The sequence below is a fragment of the Vombatus ursinus genome, unplaced genomic scaffold (assembly GCF_900497805.2).
Source record: "Vombatus ursinus unplaced genomic scaffold, bare-nosed wombat genome assembly UNPS02014772.1, whole genome shotgun sequence".
In the NCBI taxonomy this organism is placed as follows: domain Eukaryota; kingdom Metazoa; phylum Chordata; class Mammalia; order Diprotodontia; family Vombatidae; genus Vombatus; species Vombatus ursinus.
In genome coordinates, this window is record NW_020954550.1 from 30,691,339 (window position 1) to 30,704,007 (window position 12,669).

Sequence of the window (12,669 nt, forward strand, 5' to 3'; positions counted from 1 at the left end):
TCTGGGTGTCACATTTTTGGAAGAGTATTAACTATCTGGAATATATCTAGTGGTGAGTGACCAGGATGATTTCTGGAACTTCAAACCATAGGATTGATTAAAAGAACTTGAAATATTTAGCCTGGAAAGGAAAAGATATATGCAGGTGATGAAAGATTACTGTTTTCCAAACATTTGAAGACGTCGTGGAGAGAGGAGATATATTTCCTTGGCAGAGCCATTAAGCAAATATTATAGAGAAGCAGTTTTCAGTTTGATGCGGCAAGGCTTCCTAACTTTTAGAGCTGGCCAGAAGTAGAACTGACTGTTTTGGAGGGGATTATCAACTAAAAAACATCCATAAATATGAATATTTCCATATACAAAGAAGGATAGAAAAGTTTTGTGTGTGAAACCATAAATCAATTACTTTGTTATTTTTAAGTTTAATGTAGTCACAGTTACATGGCCCTTGTCTATGTCCTGTTATGAATTTCCTTCTGTTCTCTACTTTGAATTTTGTTTCATTAACATTTTTTGCATTGTTACCACTATTTATTCTCTCACTCTCTTCCTCCCTCCCCCCCCTCTTCCCCCCCCCCCCCCCCGCCCCCCCCCCCCCCCCCCCCAACCTTTCCCTTTTAACAAGTAAGTATAGCTAAGCAAAACTGTGTTGTGTTGTTTTAGTTTCATTTGTAAATGCATGTGTCTTTCTGGACCTATAGTCATTTACCTTGCCAAGAGGAGGCATGCTTCATCAACCTTCAGGAGTCATGATTGACTATGGTACTGGAGTTCTTAAATGTTGTAAAGTTATTTTCATTTGTATTATTATGGTCTTTGTATAATTGATTCTGCTGGTTCTGCTCACTTCATTCTGCATCATTTCATACAAATCTTTGTAGTTTTTTTCTGAGTCTATCCCTTTGGCAGTTTGTTATGGTACTGTAATACTCCATTCTGTTCATATACCATAATTTGTTTAGCCATTCCTCCTGACAAGTAACACCTACTTTGTTTCCAGTTCCTTACTTCAATTAAAAAAAATGGCTACTAGAATTGATGTTGTTTTATGGGAACAATTCGTTTCACTGGAAATCTTTAAACAAAAGTTTCTTTTTACTCTGGAATGTTGTAAGGGGAAATCCCTGCTTTAATAGATGCTGGACTAGTTGTTCAGGCCAAAATTAAAATTATGAGTTTCTATACCATATTCTCAACTCTCACAATATCCACATTGTCAAATCTTGTCACTTCTACCATTACAACAAATCTCACATCCATATCTACTACCTACTCAGCTTCGGAATTTCCTCTTTCTCCTTTCCTCCCTTTATCTCAAGTTTATTCTAGCACCCCAAACTCCCTCTGTAACAGTAGGGTTCTTTCAGTATATTTCAAATTAGTTTGAGAAGCATTGGAGTTAGTCTCCAATGTCCTTTCGAAACTCTAAAAATTCTATAAATGTGGTTGCTTTCCATTGTTAATTGATGTGTGAATTTTAAAAAGCAATTAGACTATTTCAGCCAAGGTGATAAAGGTTGGTTATGTAATTGCATAATTTCTTCTTCCTGTTAATATTCCCAAAGGATTACCTAATTTAAATTGAATATGGGCAAAAGAAGAAAACTTTTAACACTTGAAGAAATTCCAATAAAATGGGATTTCCTAAGCCTGGTCTTGATTTTTACTACAGCTTCCAGTCACTCCTTGATTCCTTGCTTTCCTAGTAACACCATCCCTGCTGTGGTCTCATTCTCTTCCATTCCCAGTCTCAGCCCTATAGTTAACCAGTTCAACTTTACATTGTGTTGTACACTGGAATCCCTTGCCTTCCTGACTTGTTGCTACTCATACCTTTCCGAACACCTGACCCTAGTTCAACCCTACCATCTGTCTTACAAGTTCCTACTCCTGTGCTGCTGAATCCTACTAGAGGAAGTCATCCAAGAATGTTGACTGGGTCTACTTCAAATTTATTATCTAATTTTAACTGAGTCTTTTCTACTCCGTGGTAATTATTTTATTCTTCTCTGATTAACTCCCTATTATGCTCTTCACAGTATATGTTTCCTTCCAGTCCTTCCACCTTTAGCAGTACCTTTTCACATACTTTACCAAGAAAATTGAGGCCTACCACCATAAGCTCCCTTTTCTTCTCAGAATTATGTTCTTAAATTCTTTCAACTTCATTCTGTTTTTTCCTCTTTTGTTCCTGTCTTGGAGGACGAGGTGGTCACTCTCTTTGCCAAGGCCAACCCCCTTTGCTTTTGCCTTTGATCCTATTCCTTTCTTTCTCCTCTAAGAGCTTATCCTTTGATCATCTTGTCCTTTCTCCATCTCTCTTGAATTGCAGTTTGTCAACTAATTCCTTCCCTTCTGCCTCCAAATGTGCTAAATTCTTCATACTTAAAAAAATTTCACTTAACCCTGTCATCAACTCAAATTACTATCCTATAGCTATCTTGCTTTTATAGCCAAACTCCTAGTGTTTTTACTCATTTCCTTCCCTTTCTCACCTCTCATTTTTCGAGATTACCAGAGAGCTCTTTGTTACTGGCCTTTTAACTGGCCTTTTTTCAGTCCTCATTCTTCTTGACTTCTTTGTACCACTTAATGGTTATGGCCATACCTTCCTCCTGAATATTCCTGGGTTTTTGTGATACTCCTCTTCTGGTTCTTCTACCTTGCTGACCCTTCTTTTAAGTCTGCTTTGCTGAATCGTTATTGATGTCCTGCCTCTATGTGCATGTGTATACCAGGGCTTTGTCCTGTGCCCTCTTCTGTTTATGTTCTATTTTGGTGTTCTCATGAACCCCCCCTGAATTTAGTGAATCCTGAGATCTCAAGTGCTTAGCACAGGGTCTGGCATGTGGTAGGTGCTTAATAAATGCTTATTGACTTGAAGTGATTGAGTGAAGGTCACTTCACCAGTAGGTGTCTGAATCAGGATTCAAATTCTTATCTTCCTGACTCCAAGTTGAGCCTAATCTATTTGTGTAATGTTCTTAATTTGTTCTTTGTATTGCACACATTTAAAATTAATTCTTATTTTTATCTGCTGTTTGGTATATTTGAAAACTTTGAGAAAATTGGATTTTTATAGTAACCAGATCAATTTATAGAGATAAGCTTTATAGGTATGTGTAAGGTAATTATGACAAGGTGATTCCATTAAGATATCAGTTTGTAAAACTAAAATATACTTTTTATTCTTAAGTTAAACAGAAACATTCTTCAGCGTTGTCCAATTAGAGTTTTATGATGTAGTAGCAAAGTTTTAATCATTTTATTTTGTTTCATAGATTAAGGGAACAAAGGGGCAGGTTACAAGAGCGGATATTCTTCAGGTTGGTCTTCGAGAATTACTGAATGCCCTTTTTTCTAATCCTGTGGACAGTAATTTAATCTGTGCAGTAAAACTACTGAAGGTAGGGTTTACTAAAAAATTTCTCTCATATCTTAATATTCACTGTATCTGTCGTGTTTAGAAAAAAGAAAAATTGAGGCCACATTATATGTGCACATATTAAGTATTTTTATCAAGAACTTCAGATACATTTTACACTCTTATATTGAAGGGCTAAAGGGTAAGCACAGTGCCTGGTATATGCTAGTATACTCCTAGCCCTGGAGTTCAAAACTATATGACCTGTGAACATATCCTGTCTGTAGGAACAGCATAACAACCTCTTCAATTTGAAACATCTGCAGACACAACAAGTTTATGCTGAGCTGATTGTGTGCCCTAGAGAGAACTTCCTGCCCATTATCTCTTCCTCTCTACACTATTTCTTACCTATAAGGATTATCATAAACAGGCAGTGTTAAAACCCTGTTTCTTCCTCACCCCTTTTTTCTTTCTTTTCATTATTCATAGTTCAGTATTTCACCTTAGGCAGTTTTACTATTGGTAACTTTTAGCCTTTCTCTCCCAACCTTTCTTCAGTTACTTTAGAAAAATCTCATTTCGTTCTCCTCCTTTTCCTCTTTTTTTCCTGTTTATGAGCCAATTTAGTTTGTGACTACTAAAAGAATTAGCATGTTAACATCCTGTTCAGGGATAGGGAACTTGTGGGCCTCAAGGCCACATGTGGCCTTCTAGGTCCTTGGGTGCAGCCTTTTGACTGAGTCCAAGTTTTACAGAACAAATTTTTTTATTAAGGGGATTTGATCTGTGAAATTAGGATTCAGTCAGAGGGCCGCAGTTGAGGACCTTGAAGGCCACATGTGACCTTAAGGCCACCAGTTCCCCTTTGAAAGATCCCAGAAATCCCTTTCAGAAATCTGTACAAAAAAGTTTCCATTTGATGTCTCTTACTTCCTCAATTAAAGTTGATTTTCCTGAAGCACTGGCATTCAAGAAAAATTAACCTTTTATTCAGTTTTGTTTTTTATATTTTGGTTTATTGTTGCAGTAGTACTGTTTGTTATTCTTTTTTATGTTAAATGACAATATTCTTGCCTTATAAAGAGTTGAATGAGCTTTTGTGGACTCAAGTGGGCATTTACCAAGCACTTAAATTTTCCCAGAGAAACAAAGTTATACTTGGGACATCTTTAAAAATGAACTTTTGAAACACAGCTCAGTTACACGTGTGGACCTGCTCGTTTGTGTGTGTGGGTGTGTTAATCTTAAATTTTGCAGTTCATAATATCGGTAGCATGTAGCTCTGTAAAATGTCACAAAATAACTGAAATGCTTCTTTTCACAAATAGTTCGTTCCTTTCTATCAAAGAAGGATCTTTATGTGAACAGTGGATAAATAAAGGATCAATTGCAGAAAGAACATTTAACCTTTGTGTTAATTTTTTTCACTTAGGATTTTCATAAACAGAAAATCTTATTTTCTTTTTGACTGAAAAAGTAGAGGAGAAGTTTTAAGATGCAGAAAATATCGTTTTGATTTTGGGGGGGTTTACATTCATAATAAAAAGCATAGGTATATCCAAATTTCACTAATTAAGTGCTATCTAATATATTTGTCTTCTTAATAATCCACTTCATTATAAGAGCTCGGTCACTATAGAAACTAATTTTCAAATTTATTTAAGGATGGAGTTTAATTTTATGGTTATATTTGAATTGTTGTGCCCTTTAGGGCACTCAATACATTTTAAATATTTACTGGAAAAAATTAACCCTTTTTAAATGATTACTGACCTGAAAGTCTAAGTATAAGAGAAATAAAAGCAAAATTGTATATTTATGATTATTAGTGCCATGTGGCTAAAGTTCTCGAATCCAAAATGGAACCATAGCAAGTTGAAGACCGCAAAGTGTAGTATTAGTAATTTTATTAGTCATGAAGAAAAAATTAGGAAAATGAGATGGCTTGCTGTAATGGGAAGAGCAATGGCAACTAGTGCTTTATTTGCTATTAACTAGCAGTGTCATCTTGAGCAAGCCGTTTCATCTCAGATCATCAGTTTCCTCATTTTATAAAATGAGGTTGGGCTAGATCATCTCTTAAAGTTGCTTCTGGCTCAATGATTCTTTGGTATTTCTCAGAGAATGTTAGGAATGCAACTAATAATCTTGCTTTTTTTTATATATAGAATTTCTGTAGTTTACTGAATTCTTTATTTTTACTAATAACCTGCTTTCTTAGTTGACAGGGTCAGTTTTGGAAGATGCATGGAAGGAAAAAGGAAAGACAGATATGGAAGAAGTGATTCTGAGAATTGAAAATGTTGTCCTAGATGCAAATTGCAGCAGGTGGGAAGAGAAGTGACATAGATAGCAGCCTAATTTTAATGCAGTTCATCCCTACTTTCTATTTGTGGGGTGTTTTGTTTTACTATACTTTTTTTTAGGGACATTTTATGTTAAGAGTAAGTGAATTCACTATGTTAAATATTTTGCAGAGATGCAGAAATTTTTCTTCAAAGGATTACTACTTTATTGATTGACCTTTGCTTTAATTCTTTGTGCTGTACCCCTTCCCCTACAATCAGTTTAAAAGCGTAGCAAGATGTATAGATACCTGACTGACAGAGTGAGGTGTTTATTAGTGTGGTAACTAGGTAAAATTTAGCCTCATTAAAAATGTTTTCATTGCAGTTATAATTTAATTTTGAACTTGGATTGTAATAATTCAGTCAGCAACTTCTAATATTTCTTGGGTCTATAACTATTTACCACATTAACAAATACCAAGATTTATATTGTCATATCAGTAGTCAGATGTATACCTTCTATTAGAAGTCCAGTATATTTAATTTCACAAATAAATTCTAGTATTCTTACATATTTTTTCATAAATGAGACAAAAACAGGTAACATAAGGAAATAAGTCAAGAATTTCCTATTCATTCAGCACATTTGAATATCTATGATGCTTTGCCCATTATAGAGTATTAAAAAAAAATGGCGTAGTCTTTGTCCTCAGACGACTGAATAATGAGTGTGAACTAGTGATGGAATTCTAGAGCAGAGTTCAAAATATAGTTTAATCCAGGCCTTCATGTTCATTGAGGTTGTAAAAATTGAGATAAGATGTTGACTATATAGGAAAAATTCAGAAGGTAAGGATTTTGAGCAGCAAGGCCAAATAAAACCCTAACATTTTAAGGACTTTGAGAAACTAGATTACATGTTACTAGATTTCAAGAAAATTTCCATTATTCTTCTAATGTACTATAAACTTTTGTTTACTGCAGAGATGTAAAACAGATGCTTTTGAAGCTAGTAGAACTCCGATCAAGTAACTGGGGTAGAGTTCATGCCACCTCAACATACAGAGAATCAACACCTGAAAATGATCCTAATTATTTCATGGTATGACAGTGTACAAAATTGAAATACTTTATTTGGGGTATGAATCATAATTTTAAATTTAATACATTTGCTATATTATTTGTCCCCCAAATTTCATGTTAGCCAACTGTTATTACTTTCTTACATACAAAGTAGCAACCAAAACCATGCATAAATGAAGGAGTAGGAGTGGCCTAGATAAGGGGAATAAATACCAGATTTGTGGGATATTAGAACTATAAATCTCCAATACATTTTTATAGACTACATATTTTTATCTGCTCCTACAAGCTTACCAACATAGACAGTCAATGATTTGTCTTTTATCAATATTTTCTTAAGAAGCAATAACTGAATAAACTAACGTGTATTCCATAATATTTTACCATTTTAATTCTAGAATGAGCCAACATTTTATACATCTGATGGCATTCCTTTTACTGCTGCTGATCCAGGTATGTTGTTTTAATAATGTTTTCTGTAAAGTAGATGAAAAAAAGCATTAAATCAACCAGTCAGATATTTATTAAGATTGGTTGATTTTATGCTTTTTGTCCATCTGCTTTGGGGAATTTTTAAAAAGAAAACAATTTTACTGACTTTCTTATAATATATATGTAGGAAATCAATAAGACATCAATTTCTCTTGTATACTTTCACTGTAGAAGTAAAGTGTAACTAGAGTTTTTGGAAGTTTGACTATGTTGGAGACGTATGACCTCTTATGTTTTTTGAAATAATAGCATTGTTAACCCATAGATCATCTAATATTTGACATGATTAGTTCTCCTAAATAATATACATATATAGATAAAATGCTAGTTTTTATTTTATTATCTTTATTACATAAGCTTCTTTTACCTGAGCCTTAGTAAGATGTAAAAACGTGTGTGTGTGTGTGTGTGTGTGTGTGTGTGTACAATCTTACTATTGACAGAGCAGTTAAAAATACAAAAGAATTACTTGGCTTTGTAGAATATATCACTATTCTGGGAACAGATTTATCTTATTGGTTATATTTTATATAAGGCTAATATTAAAATTATTTTGCATTATGTTGACATACAGGGAAGGAAGTGAGGGGTGGATGAAAGCAAGCCAGGTAGATAACTTAAATGCATTTATTTATTTTGGCACTTCTTAAGTGCCATAAAAACATTTGTCTTACCAGTCTTAACTTTGAAAAAGTTCCATTAATGGAAGAATGAGAAATTGTGGAGGATAGTAGAAATATGTTCTCATTGGTCAGTTGTGTAGGATTAATGGAAATTGTGTTCATAGAATCATAGATTTAAAACTGAAAGGGACCTTAGAGGTCATCAGGTCCAACTCCTTCATTTTCCAGGTGAGGAAACTAAGGCCAAAAGAGATTAAGTGACTTGCTTAGGGTTATGTAGCTAGTTAAGTGTCTGAAGCAGGATTTGAGCCTTTTTCTCTCTGACTTCAAATCTATTGCGTTATTCACTATAACATAACATTTTGTTTTTCTGTTTCTTCTAGTACTAGTATTGGAAGAATTCCAAATTCTATTTTCTTTTTGTTCCAATACTAGTAAATACTAGTAAACTACCTACTGAAGTACATGAAAGATGAGTATGTCATTTATTTTACTGGTGAACTAAAAAACTAATCCAGTAGAATAGGCCACAGTTACCAAGCCCTGTAGGCCTATACCATAGTATAGATATAGTACCTGATCATATCGATTCTCTCTGACACAGAAACACCCACATGGCCATTCATTCAAAGCAATAATAACACATAAAACCAGGAATAGGAACAAAGGGCCCCCTATTAAGTAGATAGTCTTCTAGTGTCCTTAATTTGTATCATGTACTTTAATCTAGCTTTTGTCCTATATATTACTTCATTCAAAAAGCACTTTCTGTGTTCGAGGCATCATTAGTTGTTATGAGAATACAAAGGAGAATACAACATGGTCTCTACCTTCATGTAGCTCATTTTCAAATGGTGTTTACATTTTCAAATAATATTTCGGGCATACAAAATCCAGCAGCAGGCTAGTTCTGTAGCTTGAAGGGGCTGTAGTTTGCCAACCTCTGGTTTAGAAGGAAAGATAAAATAATACACAATAAAGTGGAATGCAGTGAGAAATGTATAAAATGTTTTTTAGGGTTGAAGAATTTCCTTCTGTATGAGAGATTAGGTAGACTTCATGGAAAAAATAGTATTTGAGCCTAGGATCTGAAGTACATAGGTAGGAATTATAATACCAGACAACTTTAACTCCACTCCCATTTTCCATTTAAGCCTTTTCCAGAATGTAGTGACTTCTTTTGATGAGACTCATGAGTTGATAGGATATTTAATAAAAAGCATGCAAGGAATTTGTTCATTCATGTCAGACCTAAAGTATCTTATTTTTAACAGAAACAGAAAAAAACTGATTTTTCTTTCTACGAAGCATCTGTGGTAGAGCTTTCTTAAAATGTTCTTAAAATATAGTATAAGAATACTATACCATGTGCTACCTGAAGGATCTTTATAAATGGTGGATATTACATTAACATTACTAATAAGAGCTAACATTTATTTAGCACTTCAAAATTTGCAAAGATCTTTACTTGCATGTGTCATCTGATCTTTCAGCAACCCTGTGAGGTAGATGAATAGTCTTTATTTTATTGATAAGGAAACAGTCTCATTGAGTTGCCAAGGGTACCAAAGTTCTAGTGTCTGAGCCAGCATTCAAATTCAGGTCTTCTGCTTCCAAGTTCATCACAAGCCTGTATTCTTACGCTTGGTTGTTAGGCTACATATTGCTTATCATAGGGGCTCTTAACTTTTTTGTGTCCTAAATCTCTGTCAGATGAAGCCTATGGATCCTTTTTCAGAATGTCTTTAAATCCATAAAATAAATAGTATTACAAAAGAAACCAGTTGTACTGAAATACAGTGAACAAAATATTAAAAGCAAAAAAAATTTACAGACCTCAGGTTAAGAACTGCTGGGTTAAAAGTGTTTTTCAGTCTTGGCAATATTGCCTACCAGGTATAAACTATGTTTGTAAATTCCAGAGTTATCATTGTCCCTCTTCTTGAGCTACTATTTATTGTCTTCAACAGGATGATGTATCTTTAGCATAATTCGCATTTGAACAGCAGAATTAAATAAATTATTAGATGATATTTAATCAACAATATTAATAAATCTTACCTTTTTTCAATTAGTTCACTTGATAAAAATGTAATGGTAATAACAAAATTGGGGTTAGAGTTCTGTTCCCACAGAAGCTATTTAGTTTTGTTTCTCCATTGTCCCAGGCTCTATCCCGACCTGAGATAACCCACAAAAGAGGGATGGGCTGAAAGTGTGTGGATTAATTCAATTTTTCACTACTATTAGGAAGAAAAGAAACCCAGCATGTCACACAATTATAGGTGAATTACTTAGAAATATTTGCATATAAAGATTTTTTTAAAGCATCTTAAGCTGTGATATTTCTCTTTTTTATATAGATTATCAAGAAAAGTATCAGGAGTTACTTGACAGAGAGAATTTCTTCCCAGATTATGAGGAAAATGGAACAGACTTATCAGGGGCTGGAGATCCGTATGTTTCATTTGTAGCTGATTTTTTTTTCTATAAAACATCTCTCTATGGCAGAGCTTTCTTAAAATATTCCATCATTCTTATAAAAAGCATTTTAGATGAATTTGTTGTCAGAAAACTAGATGTTATGGGGCCATATGTTTTGATTACTTAGAGTTGTATTTGTCTGTTTCCTGGTGTTTAACACATGACAATTTAAAAAAATTTAAGCTTAGTAATTATCAACTAAAAACAAACTTTATAAAACTGTAAATATTTGCTATTTACAGTTTGTCTCAGAAAGTAACTTTAAGTGAAAGATAAGAAACATCTTTGCTTCCATATTCCCTTTGAAATCTTGTTTGTATTTTCAGACTTTTATAGCTGTTACTATTTAAATAATTTTTAGCAAGTATGTATATTATTTTCATTCCTATTTTCTATAAGGGTTTATATATTTCTTTGGATTCTTTATGTTTATAATTTCTTTTGGTAGAATAGTAATACTTTACTTTAATATACCACAGTTTTATTCAGCCATTTCTCAGCCATTTGACTTAATGTATTTTCAGTTTTTTGCTAGCATAAATAATGCTGCTAAAATATTTTTGTGCAAAGTCTTCTCCCATAAATAATATCCCTTCAAGTATGTTCCTAGTAATGAGGTCACTGGATCAAAAAGTAACCATAATTTTGTAGGTATTATATGATAGCAGTGCTTGCTTCATTTTATTTATAAAAAAGAAAATGTTTTCTCTATCATGATGCTTAAAATGTGAGCCTCTCCTCTTCAAAAATATTCATTCTAAAACATTGTATTTTTGTACTTAATACTTTTAAAATTGTGTGAACAGATACACATAACTAATGTCTTGCTCTTAAAATAAGTACAGAGTGTTTATTCTGAGTAATCTTATTAATATAAAAAGGATCTGTGATGTTATTGGTGTCCTTATGTGGGAATGTAAGTATTAGATAAGTCTTGGGAGTAGTCTAAGACACAAAGATTGCACAACTGTTGTCAGGGGTAGAATTTGAATAATACTCTGCTATAATGTAGCTATACTCTAAGACTCGGTGTGAAGGGTAAATTTTGAAGTTAGTAATAACAGTAAGCATTATATAGTAGAATGACTCACTACAGTGTAGGAGCCAAGAGAGACGAGTTCTAACTCTACTCTGTTGCTAACAGGTTGTGTGTCATTGGCCAAGTCATATAACCTCTCCAGACCTCAGTTTACTGGTTTGGGCCAGTGGATGGTCTAAGATGCTCTCTAAGGTTACTTTCTACCCTAGAAGTCTGATTCTAAGTAAATGCTATACATAGTTCAGCTATATCAATTGTGGAATGGTCTTTTTAGTGAGATTAAATTTCTAATAAGTAGCAGATGATAAAGCATCATTAAAAGTCAAATGGCAGAGCCAAACTGATGAGATATTATAAATCTAGAATTCTGTGTTTGGAATAGTAGTTTATGCCATATTGTTATCAAATCAGATAGATATTTATGGAATTAGTTTTTTTAAAATAGGTTGTTGGAGACAGAGTTTTTGATGAAATATTTTTATAAGTTGATACAGTTTAGGTTTTAACATGAATTTGAGACGAGAACTTCAGGAAGTAGATAACGAACTGTTTCAGTGTCTTAGAATTGAAGCAGCTACTTTCTGAATAAATGATAGGTATATAAATAATTTAGAATCATCATTGCTTCTTTTACAGATACTTGGATGACATTGATGATGAGATGGACCCAGAAATAGAAGAAGCCTATGAAAAATTTTGCTTAGAATCAGAGCGTAAGAGAAAACAGTAAAGTTAGATAAAAAATCTTTATAAGGCAGTTTAGGTATGGTGATTAGCAAAACAGAAGGAAGCAAGGAAACATGTCACATTTATACCAAATTAAGGATGTTGAGTTTAAGTTACTAATGTATGCAACTTTAATTTTGTTTAACAATATCTGCCAAAAAAAAAGTAAACTTATTTCCTATAACTTAAATTGTGTATATATCATAGTTTATTATGTACATATTATGAACTGTTTTGGCTGCAATAAAATTTATTTGAAATAAGTGACATGTTGAAAGAAAACTTTACTGATTAGAAGCTTATCTTACTAAAATAAAATACTATTTTCCTTGAGAAAAATAAACCTTAGTTTTTACATTACTACATAAATGTAGCACCCTTTTTATTAGCTATTAATAATACAATTTTAGGTTAAGAAGTATCCACTAACAAATTGGGTCTCAAATATGAATCATAATCATGAAAAAAGCTTTAGTGTCCAGAGTTTGAAATCATTCTTAACAACTGATGTTACATATGCAAACTAAATACTACTTAGGTTACCAGGGTCTTTAAAAATTTTTA

The 12,669-nt window shown here is 33.1% G+C and overlaps 1 protein-coding gene across 4 annotated transcripts in view; it reads left to right on the top strand.

The window, feature by feature from the left end:
• Nucleotides 1-12,448, top strand: part of PAIP1 (poly(A) binding protein interacting protein 1) — a 40,481-nt gene extending 28,033 nt beyond the window's left edge. For all 4 annotated transcript variants that reach the window (XM_027863613.1, XM_027863612.1, XM_027863611.1 and 1 more), the window contains exons 6-11: nucleotides 3,285-3,410; nucleotides 5,592-5,698; nucleotides 6,643-6,760; nucleotides 7,140-7,194; nucleotides 10,220-10,313; nucleotides 12,016-12,448. In XM_027863613.1, coding sequence (XP_027719414.1) covers nucleotides 3,285-3,410; nucleotides 5,592-5,698; nucleotides 6,643-6,760; nucleotides 7,140-7,194; nucleotides 10,220-10,313; nucleotides 12,016-12,109 — 594 coding nt within the window. In that variant the 3' untranslated portion in view covers nucleotides 12,110-12,448. The remainder of the gene's footprint in view (nucleotides 1-3,284; nucleotides 3,411-5,591; nucleotides 5,699-6,642; nucleotides 6,761-7,139; nucleotides 7,195-10,219; nucleotides 10,314-12,015) is intronic.
• The last annotated feature ends 221 nt before the right edge of the window (nucleotides 12,449-12,669 follow it).